The sequence below is a fragment of the Palaemon carinicauda genome, chromosome 30 (genome assembly GCF_036898095.1).
Source record: "Palaemon carinicauda isolate YSFRI2023 chromosome 30, ASM3689809v2, whole genome shotgun sequence".
Classification (NCBI taxonomy): domain Eukaryota; kingdom Metazoa; phylum Arthropoda; class Malacostraca; order Decapoda; family Palaemonidae; genus Palaemon; species Palaemon carinicauda.
Window position 1 is genome coordinate 97982324 of NC_090754.1, and position 18617 is coordinate 98000940.

At 40.7% G+C, this 18617-nt stretch overlaps 1 protein-coding gene across 1 annotated transcript in view; it reads left to right on the forward strand.

The window, feature by feature from the left end:
* Positions 1–18617, forward strand: part of LOC137623661 (piezo-type mechanosensitive ion channel component 1-like) — a 160429-nt gene that overhangs the window by 121836 nt on the left and 19976 nt on the right. Inside the window, exons 16-18 of the mRNA XM_068354492.1 lie at positions 3211–3369; positions 3640–3853; positions 16820–16940. Coding sequence (XP_068210593.1) covers positions 3211–3369; positions 3640–3853; positions 16820–16940 — 494 coding nt within the window. The remainder of the gene's footprint in view (positions 1–3210; positions 3370–3639; positions 3854–16819; positions 16941–18617) is intronic.

The window sequence follows — 18617 nt, forward strand, 5'->3', positions numbered from 1 at the left end:
GCCCCCTTAACAGATTAGGTCCCGGCAAGAGACTGCGCATGGATGCGCAGAATATGCTGGAAAGATTTTACTGTACAACTATACACAATAGTTTTCAGTCTAGGGTATAACTATACCATAGGTGTACTGGCTATTATCCATAGCTGCACAATAAAAGCTGGAGGGAGGAGTGACTGTCCACTGTAAAGCCAATATTGGTGGCGCCGGCAGCCTGGCGGTATGCCGGAAGCTCGTCAATATTGGCGGGGCCAGCAGCCTGGCGGAATGCCGGAAGCTCGTCTGGCGCTGGCAGGTCCCCATCAAGAATGGATCCTTCCAAGCCATCAGTCTATGTGGCAAAGAGAGAGGGTGAAACCTTAGGTGATGGCAGATCGCCGGCAAGCCGGCAGCCCCCGGCACCCGGTAGATGGCCGGCAATGGCAGACCAACACTGACATCATTCAATGAGGCAGATAAGGTACCGAAGACACTGACGGCTAGCGCCGGCAGAGTGGAGGCGGCAGTGGACCGGCACTAAGAGAGAGAGAAGGATAGGAAAAGAGGAGAGAAAGGGAAGGGTAATACCCAGTACCCATTCCTTTCTTCCTCCAGAAGAAGTGTTCAAATGAAAGGGAGGGATGCGCCTTTCATCTGGCGGCAGAGAGCCGGAAGTCGGCTATGTTACCAGTGGCAGCCCAAGGGAGGGCCGAAGAACACTAAAGCAGGGAGGTCCTCCGCCGGCAGACCGACCGACGAATGCTATCCCATAGTTCGACTATACGCGGGAAGCGTAGCAGTACGGACTAACCAGCGAAAGGACCACGCCGAACCCCCAACCCGCCGGCACGCGGTGGAGTTGTAGGACAGCGGACAGGGGTGTGATGGCTAACCAACACAAAAGGGATAGAGGGGGAGGGGAGAGAGTCCTGAGGGGGAGTGTATGGGGGAAGCGTAGCTCCCACCAGCACTCCCAGGGGTAGGGATTCTGTTCAGGGCTAGCCTGTCTAGGTAGGAAGAGTCCATTCTCCAGCCTAGGGTAGGTTAGCACAGAGTAGGTACAGCACTAGTGTCCTGTCCTACACTATAAAGAAGTAGAATCCCCAAGGACTGCCTAACCTAGGCTAGGTGAGCTAGTCTCCTAGACCAGGAAAGGCAGGGGTAGAACAAGTCGCTAGGCCACAGGGAGGAAGGGTCGTAACCCAACCAAGTGTGGACTAGGGGAAAGGGCAGAGCCCCACCACCTTCGCCCTCCAGCAGGGACCAGAAGGAGAGTACATTCTCCTAAGGGAGGGGTGGGGACAAACGACTAGTACTCTGAGGTTCCGTCCCTAACTCAAAGCGCATGTACTATGGCAAGGAGTGGGGAAGGAACATCCCTAGCCTAACCTTCCCGAATGTATCGAGGTAGGAGGGCTAGGATGTAGTAGCCTAGGCTACCTCAGAGGGAGAAGATTACCTTAGATAAGGTAACTGGGGAGGTGAGGAAGTATACAAGAGCCCTAGCGTAAGGTTAGGGGCAAGGGAGTCGACTACCAAGATCACCGAGATCCCTTGTATACTTCCTAGAATGCGAAAAAACATCTGTGCAATCACTGAATCTTGTATGTTTAAATGCCTATATCTTCATTTCGTAATATAACACTAGGAACACTTATTATATCATGCAATATGTAAACATGAACACTTAGGCTATCGAGCCTAAGGGGCTAGGCTAGTAATCTAGCATAGGGTCGGCTAACTATGATCGCCGAAACAAATACTAACGGCATAATATAACTAATTCCTAGAAATGAAGACTGATTAACTAATGTTGATAATTAGTTAAAAGACCGGGAAGGCTGTTCTGGCTAAAAAAAAAGCATGCAAAGCGAACAGCAGCATTGTAACATGACGCCTCCGGTCGGGGCACAGCTCCGCCACAAAACACAAGATTTAAAGATAAAAAAAATCGTTACTTTACGGCAGGAGCTTATTTAAACAATACAAGAATACGGTATTCAACTTTCCAGAAGAAGACGAGGCTGAAGATTGCGACATGATGCAAAATAATAGCGAACACTGGGAAAAACAACTGATCAGAGATGCTACAAAGTAAGGAATGAGGCGCGAGGATGTGACGTCAGTCAAGATGGCGGCCAGCTATGGCGGCCGTTTGTTTACATCGCTAGGTACCGTAACAGTAGCGCAGGAGGAGAGTTTTGTAACGGCTCCTCCCATAACTTGCCACACTTCCCCCTCGAAGTGTAAACGCTATGTGGGGTGCAGATAGCTATGTGGCGTGTCAAGCATACGTCCCCTGTTGTTATACGATATCCTAAAGGGAAACCTTATGGGTACTCGCGCCAGAAGTTAGAATTCTGTGAAACCTTTAGTTTAATTCTCAGAAAATATACCCTCAGGAAGCTACTAAAGGAACCTTCCATCAGGACGTCATGGCTATCTCACCCAAAAGGCCATTATAGTAGGTTTTTCTTTTGGTGGGAGACTTACAGCTTTCATCCACTAATTTGTAAAGGCAGCAACACAAGAGTACATTTTCTGGTATCTTTCAGTATCTTGCTGTACACACACTAGCAAATACAATCATTTGTAGTTCTGTATAATTGAAACTGGATATATTCATTACAATGAAAATACCTTGGCAAGAATTCAGATAACTTATGTCATTAAGTCATTGGCTACTTAATCAAAAGTTTGGTTATAGGAGATAAAAAGTTTGGAGTTCTTGGCAACCATATTCAACCCCTTGTAGATAGTAAATGTCATCTTCTGTTAGTTTATGCATGGGCATTACAATAGCCTTGGAAGGACTTCCCCTTCTAGTTTGACCCTTAGTACTGATCATAAACTCAAAGTTTTCTTACCCATCTTAGTCCCCTAAATCTCCCCATATATCATGCTGGTCACGATAAGTGTTCTGGGACATGGACCTCAAACCATCCTCCTGAATTTTTATCCAGGCTGTATAAGTGATGGATTTGTAGTGACAAATCAAAATAAATATAAAACAGGATTGACCTCATAACAAGTGTTATAAAATACATGTAAAGTGAGGCAGTTACCTTCCCTAAATCTGAGAATGTAGGTAGTGTTGTGCAGCACTACTACCACTCTTCTGTCTGTTAGACAATTGAAGTATTATCCAAAATACTGAAAACCACAAATGGGAGTTGTATACCAATAAGTTTATATGCAAACATTATTGTAATTTTTATATTTACATTTTTGCAGGTAATAAACGAAATCCAATTAGAGAGTCCTTGATTCAGATACTACAAGGAAACTGGGAAAATGATACTAAAAGCAATCCTGTAGTCTTAAAAAAACTCTTCCCAAAATTCTTGAAAGTTACCAACAAAGGTCAAGCATCATATGTAACACAACTAGAAGGTAAGACCATCTTTTCAAACTACATAGCTAATATTTTATTTTGAAAAATTCTTTCAATATTCTTTTATACTACATTCCACTTTGCACCAAGTAACCAGGTAAAGTTATTAATACTTGTGGATAATTCTTTCACCATACATTGTATATTTAAAGTTATATAGTACAGGATTTTAAATACCAAGTTCTATGCTAAACATTTTTACCTTTAATGAAATAACCAGCAAAATAGTTGACCAATTTTGTATATTGATATTAATATGCTAATTCAAGGAGAGGAAAAGGGCTTTGTTGATCTCGAGTTCACCCTTCGGTCTGGTGGCTTCAGGAATCTATCATCAAGGCAAGAATGGTGGGAAGTTCAAGAGAATAATTGTACCAATTTTAAGCAGCTTCCTCCCCGTAGCCAAAGATGTGGCTTTCTTACAGTATATACCTTTAATGACAAAGCATTCCCTGAAGGCCTGAGTTTAATCTCAGGAGGAGGGTAAGTTATTTTTTTAATAAGGTTGTTTAAACTATTCCATTGCACAGAATTTTATTCTTTATGACTAAAAGTTTTTAACTAGTTTATTCTACTTTTATGGAGGAATGAATTGAATAAGGATTTATTTATGGCACTTGATTTTTTTTCATTTTGTCATCACAGTAAATAGATACAAACAGTGGGCTATATCTGTTTTCTGGCCATCCCCAAGGTCCTAAATAGGCTTTCTGATTCCACTAACATCTCTTAAGCCAGATTAATCTAAACTAACCAAATGACAGGGCAAGTCATGAATCCTTAAAACAACAAAATATCCTAATGTAAGACTTGACTCACTTGATGAACATCTATTTCACTTTTTGAATACCCAGCCCCTTTTGAAGGCCTGTAAATCCGTCCATGCAAATGTTAATAGAACAGGCAAAAGACTTTCAAAAGTTCAGAACTTTAATAGCCTGTGTTTCTACCCCTGCCCTTGATGTACCTTGTCTCTTTCCAAACTCTGCATACAACAGAGACATGGGCCATTATTTTTATTTAACTCTCAATGTTCATGTTGCTTCTACAGTATATTGAAGCTGTTTAAATAGTGACACCTACTCCAAAATAAAATTTTCATATTTTCTCTCCTTGCATAATCTCTCCCCCATCATCCCATCTGGCAATTAAAGGCAACTAACTAGCTCCCTATTACTAAAATTCTCTCCAACTATTTATAGTGCACGTCTATATTTTTATCCTGTGATTCAATAGTTTTTTATATTTTAATTAAATTTGTCTCCTCCTGGAATTATGAATACCGGTGTCAATATTTCAAATTTGAACAAAATAGTCACAATGTGATTAGGAATTATTCCCAGCTTTGTGAAACTCACCAGCTACAGGACTGGGTTTTATTATTTTGTATATCGAGGAAGGTTGTTCATTTACATTCCTACATTTTTTGGGTTATGTTGGCTTATGGCTAACTGCTTTGATTGTTCAAACAAAGTTAATTAACTTTTAGTATAAGATTTTACTAATTTGCTTTGTTTGTTAAGGAGAAATCTAGGGAAGACAGAAATTTAAGCTAACTTAATAACTTAGGCTTAGCTGCTCACTTTTTTTCATGTGTAATATTCGTTCCGGATCCTAGTTCTGCTCTTTGCATCTCCAAGCTCCGAGGTAGTATGTGCTCTTGATCAACCTTTTATACCTTTTATTATTGCATGAATAATTTATGGCTTCTGTAGGATGAAAAATATATTTTCAATATAACTAGGAAACTAATGGAACAATCATGTTTTGGTTGTCGGTCAGCCCAGCCCATTTCTGGCTTGACCACCAGGTGTGTGAACATGAGTGCTAGTTGATCATTAAATAAAAATTAAACAAAGTTGATATGCCAGGGATGTAGAAGAATAATTTGTTTTAGGTGAGTTTTCCAAAAATGTTACTTGAGGTAAATTCTGATACTTCTTATTGTTCTATGTTGTCTCTAGATGTTCACTAAGACAACTTATTTTCACAGTTTGGAAGTTTATAGACAGATCACAAGATTATTATCTCAAGCACAAGAAAAGTTTCTTATTCAGTTCCTGTTTAGCGTTGAGACATTCTTATTTTATAAAACTATATGCTCTATGGAACAGTCGTTAGATTACTGCATTTTTGGCTAGAACATCTATATTTCATGTTTCAAATAGATTTTTAATGAAATAAATTTTTATTGCTAGAAAGACTTTTTGTATATTTGTAAGAGTGCAAGGTCCCTAACACTACCATTTTCTGACTTGGATAGGTATTTATTTCCTTTTTTCAACCAATTGAGGGAAAACTATTTATTTTAGTTGCTCATATACAGTAACACCACAGTTTTCTATGATTCCATAGGACTAGATTATCAGTTTTATATTACATGTGGCAGCTGGAAATAAATGTTTGCTGCACTTCATTCCGTGTTCTTATATCTACAATTTTTATGTTACAATCATGATTGATTGATTTAAAGTTTTCAGGCATCCTGACATCTAAGGTCATTGATGCCGGTAACATTTAATTTATGTATACAAAAATAAAAAATAAAATAAAATAAGAAATAAAAGAGTATTCAATTAAAATCATAAAAGTTAAATAGTTTTCTGAAGACCTGCTTCTGAAATAAATCTAAAAATGTCACTTGCATAGTAGGACACATCATTTCCAAGAATCTTGGCAAGGATGAACCTGCCACCCTCACCTCGAGCCTCAAACAAATATCTATTCCTTAAGTTGTTATAATTGGGGCATTTGGTCAACAAATGCCTCACTGTTAGAGGTACTAAACAGTCGTCACAATACAGTTGGTGTTGGCCCTTCAGCAGAAACTCGTGTGTCAACCGAGTGTGATCAATACGGAGACGACAAAGAGACGTCTCTCATTTCCGGGGCATCATATTATACCTCCATGGAGATATGACATTTGTTACCTCTCGCATTTTATTCCCATCTAGGCTATCCCATTGCTGTTGCCATTTATTGCAAACCAATTTCTTGATGTCAGGTAAGAAATCATTACAGGGAATGGGATACCTTCTTGGCAGCAACTCGGATGCAGCCTTCTTAGCCAGTGAATCTGCCTTCTCATTCCCAGATACACCTACATGTGCTGGAACCCAAGAAAATTGAACTGTTATACCTCTCCGTCCAATAATAAAAAGCCATTCTAAAATCTTTAAAACTAGAGGGTTATTAGAATTAAAGCTGAAGATGCATAAAGTGTTACAGAAAATAACTAAACATTATCAATGCAGAAATATGGATGTTGAGGAGCCACTTTCCTCAACCTACTTACAATCATACTCAAGTTTTGTTATTCAACTTCATGAGTGTTATTTTGCACCATGCACTAATTCTAGGCAGATCTCTATTAAGGGATTCAGCAACCCCTGATCTACATTCAGGAGATGGAATTGAGGCAAAGAGAGTAGCATTATCTGCATATGCAACAAATTTTTTCCTAGGTGAAACCACATCTGGGTATATTGTATGAAAAGTAACAGGTAAAGAACACTACCCTGAGGAATACCAAATATCACATTCCAATACTCACTATTATGTGCAATTTATTACCTAAAAATTCAATAATGATGCTTAAAAAACACCAACCTACTCCCAAAAAAGGGATTTTGATGAAGGAAAAACCTATTTCTGGGGAGAGACCTGTGACGCCCGGTGAAAAGGGTCCTTCTTTACACTTTTCTGATATAAATCTTCCAAATATACCAGAGAAAGATAAAAGCATGGAATGCTCGTGCGAGCACCTTGTGGGTGTCATGTATAAAGCAGGGGCGTGTGAAAACCACTATTCACAGGCTGTCTTCCATTTAGATAATTCCTTCATCAAAGGGAAGGGCCGTAACAGAGGCCCTAGAAACCACACTTGGACCACACCACCGACACCTAACAGGAGCGCCCTCTAGGACATCCTTCTGCAAGAACATATGGCTTGGAAAGGAAAGGGTGGGTCCGTACAAAATAACAGGGAAGGGTTTCACCGGGCGTCACAGGTCTCTCCCCAGAAACAGATTTTTCCTTCGTCAAAATCCCTTTTCTGGGTCGACCTGTGACGCCCGGTGAAAATGTACCAGAGAATGTTTTCCAAGCCCAATAAAGTAATAACATAATGAGGAGAATACAAACACCATGTAACAAAATATAATATAATAATGTAAGTAAACATAAAATTACAAACTAGCCAAAGGACATAGTGAATGTAAGGCTAAATAAATATGAAGACAAGGAAACATCCGAATGTCCAAACGCAAAAAGGCATCAATCTTACATGTCTAAGCATATCTAAACATTAAAGTAACGGTAAATACAATAACAGTTAAATCATAGGAATTAAACATGGTAAATATCTTAGGGCTAACGAACCATCCAGGAGAGTGGCGACGTGGTGTGAGTAGCGGGTAGGAGGGAGAGGAGAAGAGATGGAAGAAAGGAAGAACAAGAGATTAATGGGGAGAGATAAGACTCCCAGCTGCAACCGTTGGGTATTTAAGGGCCTGTAAGTTCTTTAGATAGTGGCGTTTGAAAACCATAGGAGATTTCCAACCCGTATATTTCTTAAGGTCATCAAAATCCATGTTCTGTAAGTAATTGATGGAGGTAGCTACTGACCGGATATCATGAGCATGGGGAAATGATTCCGGATTAGCTTGTTTAATGAAGTAGAGGATTTGTTGTCTGATACCTTGAATGGAAATAGTATCTCCTTGTTCCCTGATAAACAAGGGGCAAGACGAGCGGGTGGCAGTTCTAGCTAAAAAGGCCCTGAGAGGAGTGACTGGACACAGAGAAGTATCCTGGGGAAGAGGAATAATCTTCCAAGGGGACCACCTATTTTGCAGATGTTCATTTTTAGCTAGGAAAGCTCTGTCTGGAGAAAGAAGTACTTCGCCTGAAGGGAGGAAATCTATGTTTTCTGAGTTTCGTGAGAGAGCTGCTAGTTCTGAGATTCTAGCACCTGAGGCCAAAGCCGTTAGAAATAAAGTCTTCCTAAGAAGAGTGATATAAGAGCAGGATTCATTGTCCGTGTCTGACGCAAGTTTGAGGACATCGTTCAGAGACCAAGAGACCTTTTGTGGACGAACCGAAGGTCGAAGCCTAGCACACGCTTTTAGAATAGATGAGAAATAGGAATCAGCTAGGTTAGTGTTAAACCCAACAAGGAAGATTTTCTTCAAAGCTGACTTGATGGTGATTATAGTGCTAGCTGCTAGGCCTTTGTCAAATAGGAACCTAAAGAAAGAGATGGTTATATTCGGAGACATACGAGTATGGTCTGAATTCTTTAGAAAATCTGCTAGTTTCTTAACGGCCGAATCATACTGACGAATTGTCAAGTCCCTTTTGTCTGATCCGATGAAGAGGACGTTTTCCGGGTCAATGTTTGCGTCTCTACGAGCTGCAAACTTCTTGAAGTCCACAAAGTTAGGGTTTTGGCTATCCTTGAGGAATCTGACACAGTCTGAGTTTGGACTACTTGGGTTAGTTTGGGGAATGGGATCCGGAAGGGACGGAGTTTCAACTCGAGGAGTAGAGGAAACCAACTGCTCTTTGGCCAGTGAGGTGCTACTAAAGCCACTGCCCCTCGGAAGGAGCGTAGTTTGTGTAAAACTTTCATTAGAAGATTCACTGGAGGGAATAGGTAAATATTCTTCCAATGGCTCCAATCCAGGGTTAATGCATCCATGGCATAAGCCTGAGGGTCCAGGTTTGGGGTCACATAACAAGGAAGTTTGTGATTCAGCTGAGTTGCGAATAGATCTACCTGGAGGCCTGGAACCAGCCTGAGTATCCACCGGAATGAATTTATGTCTAGAGACCATTCTGATTCCAGTGGTTTCGTCCTGGATAGTGAGTCCGCTATCACATTCTGGACTCCTGCTAGGTGAGTTGCTGACAGGAACCAGTTCTTTTCTGTTGCCAAGGCAAAGATAGTGACCAGGACCTGATTCAGGTTGGGTGACTTGGATCCTCCTCTGTTGACGCAGTGTACTACGGCTGTGCTGTCTGACACTACTCTGATGTGGGTCGACCTCGGCGTAGAGTGTCTCTTCAGGGTCAAGAACACTGCCATGGCTTCGAGAACATTGATATGGAACTGTTTCATGGCGGGTGACCAAGAGCCCTGAAACATCTGATGTTCGGAGTAACCCCCCCCCCCCCCATCCACTCAGAGACGCGTCTGTATGAACTGTCACTTGTGGAGGTGGGAATTGTAGAGGAACCGATTTGGAGAGGTTCCTCGGTTCGGACCATGGGCGTAGTCTCATTTTCAAGACAGAGGGGATCTTCGAGACCTTGTCTCTTAAAGGTACTGTAGCTCCCTTTCTCCAAACTCGATTGATGTCTTTGAGTTTGGCTTCTAATAGGAGATCTGTTACTGAAGCGAATTGGAGAAGGCCGAGGATTCTTTCTAAGGCTCTTCTGGACACATGTTTGTGTTCGAGAAAATTCCTTATCTTGGAAGCTATTTCCCTTACCTTTTTGGAAGGAAGGGATAGCTTGTGCTTTGAAAGGTCCCACTGAATGCCTAACCATTCGAAGTGGTCTGATTGTTGCAGGCGGGACTTTTGGAGATTGACCTGAAATCCCAGGTTGGCGAGAAATCGAAGTACTTTCGTCGTAGCTCTGTTGCATTCCATGGTCGACCGAGCCCAAATGAGCCAATCGTCCAGATAAGCAATGATCTGTATCCCTTGGTTCCTGAGTTGTTCTAACACTGTCTCTCCCAGTTTCGTGAATATCCTGGGAGCAATGCTGAGACCGAAGGGCATGACTTTGAACGCAAAGGCTTTCCTGCCTAGGAGGAAGTCTAGGTAAGGAGAGAAGTTTCGAGCTATTGGCACATAATAATAGGCGTCGGTAAGATCGATAGAGGTGGTGAAGGCCCCACGGGGAAATAAGGTCCGTACCTGAGAGATAGTCAACATCTGGAACTTGTCGCAGAGAAGGTAAGAGTTTAGTTTTGACAAGTCCAGGACCACTCTCAATGCCGACGAGTCTTACTTCGGAACTGTAAACAGGCGGCCTTGGAACTTCAATGATCGAACCCGTTTGATTGCTTTCTTCTTGAGTAACTCTGTGGTGTACTCTTTCAGGATGGGAGTGGGTTTCTGGTAGAAGGTCACTGGTGGAGGTGGAGAACCCTGTGACCATTTCCAACCCAAACCTTTGGAGATTATGCTGTGAGCCCACGGACTGAAGGTCCAATGGTCTCGAAAGTGGTAAAGTCTCTCCCCTTCCGGGACCACATCATTGTGAGGGAGTGAATCTAGGTCCTTTCCCTCCCCGAGCAACCCTTGTCCTAGGTCCGCCTCGTTGGCAGAACTGTCTTCTACCCCTGAAGCTTCCTCTCTGGTGTCCACGAAAGGAACCTGAGGATTCATAGCTAGGGTTGTATGCAGGAGAGGGCATCCAAACGGGGTTGGGTTGTGTACCTGGGGGAGCAGTGAGGTAGACCACCTGTTGAGGGGGATTCGGTTGCTGAGACGTCGAAGCAGAGGGAGACTGTGAAGACGAGTGGGTAACTGACGATTGATGGTAGTGACCCCGGTTCGTCTTGTAAGAGGTAAATCTCTGCTTCTTCTTGAAGAAAGCTTGCTTTTGGGCTTCGACCTTCCTTTTGGCAGTGAGGCCCCACCTTACTTGCAAATTTTGGTTTGCTCTCGCAGCGTCCTGCAGAACTTCGTTCACCTCCTCCTGAGGAAAGAGGGATTTACCCCAGCAGGAGGAAGCTATCAGCCTGTTCGGTTCATGTCTGATAGAGGCCTCAGACAGAACGTATTTCCTGCAACTAACCCGAGCCGAACAAAACTCGTGTAGGTCGATTTGGAAGGACAGAGACAGGTTCTTCGTGAATACCCAGAACAAGGTCTCAGTCGGATAAAGCGAGGCTAGGGACTCCGCGGAGGTAATGGAGTGGAGAGACCTAGCTAACCTATTCCGTGCCTCAAACTCAGTCCTGAGAATATTCTCCGGTAATTTGGGAAACTTCTCGGAAAACAGAATAGAAGCGCAGTCTGGGTCTAACTTCCCTACTGTGAAAGTAGAGGAAGCATCGTCCCAGGTAGTAGAGGTACTCGGGATGAGCATGGAGGTGGGGTCCGTCTCTTTAAGAGCCGGCATGGCAGAACCTTCTTTGACAGCTTGAATAGTGAGATCTGTCAATTTATCCATAATAGGTAAGGTAAAAGCAGGAGCAGTTGTAAATATGGTGTTGGCCCCTTTGTGTCGGGTGGGCTTGGAGTTAGCGCACCCCCATTCAGACATCGTCCTGGCCCAGACAGCTTGGGCCTGTTCTTTAGGAAATATTACCGTTTCCTTCGGTACCTTGTCTAACCTAACCAAGGCATGCTCTTTCAAACGGACGAAGCCGTTGAATGGAAATTCTAGTCCCTGAGGGTAAAATTCTAGGTCCTCTAGAGGGTGGGTGCCTATGCCATCCAGAGTTATGGTACCATCTATATATGGAGCATGCAAGGCAAACCTCCATGGGTTGTTTTTATCGAAGGGGGGTAACTTCGACGCGTCTGGGGCTGATGGAGGAGGCATCTGAGTTCCTGAACGGATCAGATTCGCCACCATATCTTTGAGCTCCGTCATAGCTCCTTGGCTTGCCCTAGAATGTTGCTGTATCTGCTCTTTAACAATATCCCTGATCAGGTCGACGGGGAAGGAGGGATCCTGAGCACTACCCGCTGACGAAGCCTTGGACTTAGCGGACTTCGTCTTTTTAGCAGTCACGGTTTTATGGAGAGTAATATGAACATCAGGATTCTTTGAGGGACCGGTGACGCAGATAATGGCAAAGCTGAAGGCTTAAAGGTACGTAGTGGCTTCACCTTGGGTCGTACAGGGACGGAGAGACCTCGAGGAGAAGCCGTAGGCTTATCAAAGCCGAGGAAGGAAGAGGTAGAGGAAGGAGTGAGAGATAAAAGGGGGTCCACCAACTCAGCACCACCTACCTGCTCGTCCATGGGTTCGACGTCCAAATCTAGGGAGGACACGTCCCCCGCCAATAAAGCTTCCTCTTCCGTTGGGATGGTTGCTCTCACCGCCTCAATTAACGGGGGCCGCTGTCTCCAGCGGAACTGCTGCAGTGGTAGAGCCCGGGAACAGACGAGAGGCCATGACTCCGTCGAGGAGATAGGGTGCGCCAGACCGAGCATTCCTTCCAAAGCCTGACACCCAAGGACGGAGAGCAGCTCTTGCAGCCCGGAGAGAGTCATCATCAGCCTGAAAGAGGTGAGGGGATTAGTGATGAAGAAGAAGACCGTTCTCCGCAATAAGCGATGTATACATATATAAAGAACAAATTAAATCATCGCCAAAGGATAAAAAGGAACAAACTAGAACCAACTTACATCATCGTTCAGGAGTAGGGAGGACAGCTCGTAGCAGAGCGTGCACGACTCCAGGAACCACACCATGTAGGAGGCTTGTCCCGGTTCCCGAGAGAAGGATATGGCGCAATGCGCATGGGACCGGCATAGGTCGTGGCCCACGGGATCATTAAAGGCAGCGGGGCAGCCAGAATAAACTAATGTACACTGCGGAACCACGGACGAGCCGAGGATGCAGTGACAGGTCTGTAACCAAGTAATATGTAACTATAAACAGCAGCGGTAAGTTAATGTTAACCTCAATGCTGACCGTCTGGGTGATCTCCGGTGAAGCCGGAGGTCCGGTGAAAAGGTCCGTAATAATGAAATTGTGATTAATAATGAAAAGGTTCGTGTGCATAAGGCCGAAGCCGGAGTCCGAGTGCAGGGGGTCACCTTTGCACTCCAAATATCTGACTAGGTTCCAAACTCAATGAGTATCCCTTATGGCGGAGTAGAACTCAAGGCGGAGAGGATGAACGTTCCGAACCTACTCCCAAGGCGGAGCGGGGAGAGGACGAACTATGGGTGGCGGCATAAAGCTGGCCCAAAATAATGACTCATACACGAACGGGACCTATTAATAATGCTAGCTATATTAACAGTAACCACATAATAAAATAAAACGTAAATATCATAAAACGTAAATATCATAAACCCGTAGAAGGAGAGGGGGGAGGGATAACCCGTGAGCGTATAAAACGGAAAACGGGAAATCCACCTCTCCTACTCGAGATTAAGACAGAAAACGAGAGAAAGGGTAACTCGTGACTGTAGCAACAGAAAACGAGAACTCCATGCTCACTCTCTCATGGTTACACTATAAAGAACCAAAAGCACACTATAATATGATATAAGAATAATAGAATTGTAATGACCATGAACGAAGAATAACGACTGCGTAAAAGAATAAATATAAAGATATAGTCTATAAACGAACGCCTTCCCGAGGCGGATACTTAAACTATAATAAAGCCAAGGACGTTATTCTTCGTTCGTCCAAATTGGACTTCCTAGCAAAAAATACCATAGTAAAACAATAATAAAAATAATGATAATAATAATGGTTCAAAAATCGTAAGTGACTTAACCAAGAACCTAGATGACAGAGTACCAAATGGGCAATATTAACGTGAAATTCCAGCGAGGCAAATCAAAACAACAATGGCTGCCGACGCCGAGGAAGGCCAAGCCGATCCATAATTAAAAACCATACTACTGGAAAGAGAACAACTGCCCGGTACTGTAAAAAGATGTCAAAACAAACTATGGTACTTAACATTGGTAAAGGTGAAGTAGTAGCTTCAGTCATGATGAATTAGATCCAAAAACGGAAAAAAACACCAAGAGCACAAAGAAATACGACCAAGCGAGCAAGTCCAAAACAGAAGGATGTCTTAGAGGGCGCTCGTGTTAGGTGTTGGTGGCGTGGTCCAAGTGTGGTTTCTAGGGCCTCTGTTACGGCCCTTTCCTTTGATGAAGGAATTATCTAAGTGGAAGACAGCCTGTGAATAGTGGTTTTCACACGCCCCTGATTTATACACAACACCCACAAGGTGCTCGTGCGAGGGTAGTAACCTCTGCATTCCATGCTTTTATCTTTCTCTGGTATATTTGGAAGATTTATATCAGAAAAGTGTAAAGAAGGACCCTTTTCACCGGGCGTCACAGGTCGACCCAGAAATTCAATAATGATGCTAAGAAAACACCCAACTGTTTGAGTTTGTATACAAAAGACTCAAGATTGACATGGTCAAAGGCATCACTAAAATCAAGACCAATCATATGAACTTCCTGACCACAATCAAAGGATTTTTATACAGCATTGGAGAATGTAAGAAAGGCATCATGTGCTCCAATGCCATTGCAAAAACCAAATTGTAAACTATGAAACATGATTACATTTAGCATACCTATTTAAAAGGTCTGCCAAAGGAAGTCCAAATCTTACATAATATGGAAGTTATGGAAATTAGGTGGTAATCAGCAAGGCCAGAGCTACCACAAACACATTTACTTAATGGAATAACATTACCAATTCTCTAAAGAACCTCGTCTTGGTAACATGCAGAATTTACACACAGTTTAGGAGATAAGAAATTAGTGGTCTTTATATATATATATATATATATATATATATATATATATATATATATATATATATATATATATATATATATATATATATATATATATATATACATGTATATAATATATATAAATATTATTTGGGTCTATACCTCCATCAACATCAAGGTCCAGCAAAAGAGTTTTAATTTCATGGCACCAAAAAGCTAAACTAGTTAGTTTAGCCTCAGGAAAACAGGAATAAGGAAGGTCAAGTTTCTCATTATTCTGCTTACTGTCAAATACAAGTCAAAAGGGTTGCGGAGAGAGCCATCTTGTTTGAGTAAAGGAGGGTGCAGATTTAAGGGTAGCCCATCAATTATGTTTCTGGGATGTAACAAAGTGTTTCTTTTATGGTTTAAATTGTATTCCTTTGCAGTTGAGGCATAAATTCTATGAGCAACAACTCCTAATTGAATATAGTTATCCCAAGTCAAATCTGATCTATTACCCTTCCAATGATGATAGGCCTCCTGCTTAGCTAACCGTATTCTCATTTGAAGAAATAACAGGCTCAACACTTTTATAAAATTCTAACAAATTCAAATGTTAAAGATGACTCAAAATTTCATTCCAGTTTACTTGGGATTTTATATATATATATATATATATATATATATATATATATATATATATATATATATATATATATATATATATATATATATCTTACAGGAGTATGACCTATCAGAGACAGGCTGCTCAGTCTTAATTACTAACAAATAGTTTTAATTTTGAGACCGAAAGACAAAAGGATCAGCAGCTTGAACAAGACGTCGATGGTTGTCATCAACTGCTAGTGTCTCATTACTTTACTCGAGGCAGAAGTCTATTAAAAGAATTTTAATTCTTTAGTTTTATGGGTAAATGTTGGTAAAAGTAAGCTTACAGTGAAAAAGCATCATGAACATCAGGTGACTATAGACATAGAAAAACTCATTAGTAAAATTGAGGTTTTCCATGGTCACTGGTCAGTCTAAAGGTCAATATTTTAATTTTCAGCAAGCTAATATATATATATATATATATATATATATATATATATATATATATATATGTGTGTGTGTGTGTGTGTGTGTGTGTGTGTGTGTGTGTGTGTGTATACATATATTAGAGAGAGAGAGAGAGAGAGAGAGAGAGAGAGAGAGAGAGAGAGAGAGAGAGAGAGAGAGAGAGAGAGAGAGAGAGAGATTGATTGATTTGCACCTTTATAGGTTTATCTAGAGACTGTTGTGTTGTCTTTCAGCTCTAACTGCACTGTGCTCTGCTTATAAGCATATTTTTCATGTATTAAAGTTGGAATGGATTGTATTTAAGGTATTTGGGCCAGGTTAGGTAGGCCATTATGTACCATCATTTTTGCAGGTTTTTTATTTGCTGCTATTGTTAGCCACCAGTTGATCATTGAATGCAGTCAAAAAGCAACAGCATTAGTTTACTGACTTTTGTCAAAGTTTGCCATGAGTAGGAGAATGGTTGATGACAAAGCTTTCACCATCAGTAGAAAGGAGGTTAATGACATGAAGCTTGTCATTCAGATATCTTTGAAGAGAATCAGTCTCTAGAAAGTCTTCAGAATCTAATTACTGTACTTACCTTCAAAGTTTTTTTTTTTTATCAGGATTATATTAAACATTTTATAATTACAGGGAAATTCATTATTCATATTCGGGAAACATTAAAAATTATTCTTTTAGACAATTTATGATTATCTCATAATTCTTTGCACGTCATTTATTGGTTTCAAGTAGGTTATGTTATAATCATCATTACCACATTTCATTTAAATTGCACTATTATATTATCCACCTTTCAAATTAAGAATACTCCTTCGAGTAAGTCCAGCCTCTTTTCTATTAATTGACTGGTTTCTACACCAAAAATTATATTAATGACAAAATATATTGATAGAAGTAACATTTTTCAGTATTGTTGGAATGTACACCACTTTGGTACTTGTTGCTGGAAAGATGCTAAGAGGATACTTTGCTGGATCAGCACTTAAAATAATGTTCGAGGATCTACCAAATGTTGATCGAATTCTCCAGGTAAGGTTTATAATGCCAAGTAATAAATAATTTTTAAGATTTTTTTATTTTCAATATATAATTTTCTTAGTTCTGAAAAATTTTATGATAACTCCATTGCTTTAAGCTATCTCTTTAGTTTTGAAAATTTTGCAAGTTAGACTTGTGTCTTAATTTTTGTCTATAATAAGTTGAAAACACCCTCAAAAGTAGTTGTAAAATTTGCTACTTTTGCAAATACATACAAGCCCTTTGTCTTCTTGATTAAGATTTAGCTTTCCCTCTGGAGTGAGTGATTCTACCTGGTCTTGTGATGGAAACAAAGGAGATGACTTCCATCATCATTATTATTATTACTAGCTAAGCTACAACCCTGCAGTATTTGGAAAAGCAGGATGCTACAAGCCCAAGGGCTCCAATAGGGAAAAATAGCCAATTGAGGAAAGGAAATAAAGAAAAAAATAATCTAGAAGAGAAGTAATGAACAACTAATTTAAAATATTTCAAGAACAGGAACAGCATTAAAATAGATAAATTAATTTATTTATAGAGACATGTCAGCCTATTCAACAAAGGAGCATTCGCTGCAAGTTGAATCTTTGAAGTTCTGCCAATTCAACTGCCTGATTAGGAAGATTATTCCGAAATTTGGTCATACTTTAGCTGGAATAAAACTTATAGAATACTGTGTAGTATTGAGCTTTATGATGGCAAAGGCATGAATTTTAGAATTAACTACATACCTAGTGATATGAGCAGGATGGTATTGTCTGGAAAGACCTGAGTAATAAAAAGATTAGTCAGAATTATGAAAAATCTTATGCAACATTCATAAAGAAATAACTGAACCACAATGCCAGAGATTAATATCCAGATCAGGAATAAGAGATTTAATAAACAGCATGTTCTTTTCCAACAAATTAAGAAGAGATTCAACAGCTGAAGACCAGACAGGAGAACAATACTTGAAATAAGGCAAAATGGAAATATTACAACACTTCAGAATAGATCGATAACCAATAATAATAAAGCTTTCTCAATAAGTCAGCTTTTGTGTAATTGAAGAAACAGACCAAATGTGTTTCTCAAAGTAAATTTGCTATCAAGAATCAAACCTAAAATTTTAAAAGAAATGTATAGAGTTAAAGAAACATTATCAATGCTTGGGTCTGGATATTGAAGAGCCACTGTCCTCAACCTACTTACAATCCTACTTTAAGCTTCGTTAGGGTTCAACTTCATGCCCCATATTTTGCACCATGTACTAATTTTAGAAATATTTCTAGTAAGCTATTTTGCAACCATAAATCTACATTTAGAAGATGGAATTGAAACAAAGAGAATAGCATCATCTGCATATGCAACGAGCTTGTTTTCTAGGCCAAATCACATGATATGCATATATAGTTTGAAAAGTAATGATCCAAAAGCAATACCCTGAGGAACACCAGCCATCACATTCCTATACTTACTATTGTTTGCATCAGCAACTCCTCTTTGCAATCTATTTGTTAAAAATTCAATAATGATCCTAAGAAAAGACCCACCTCCTCCTAACGGTCAAAGGTAGCACTAAAATCAAGGCTAATCATACAAACTTCTTGACCACAATCAAGGGATTTCTGTATAGCATTGGAGAGAGTAAGTAGGGTATTATATATTCTAAGGCCTTAACATAAGCCAAATTGCAAACTGGGG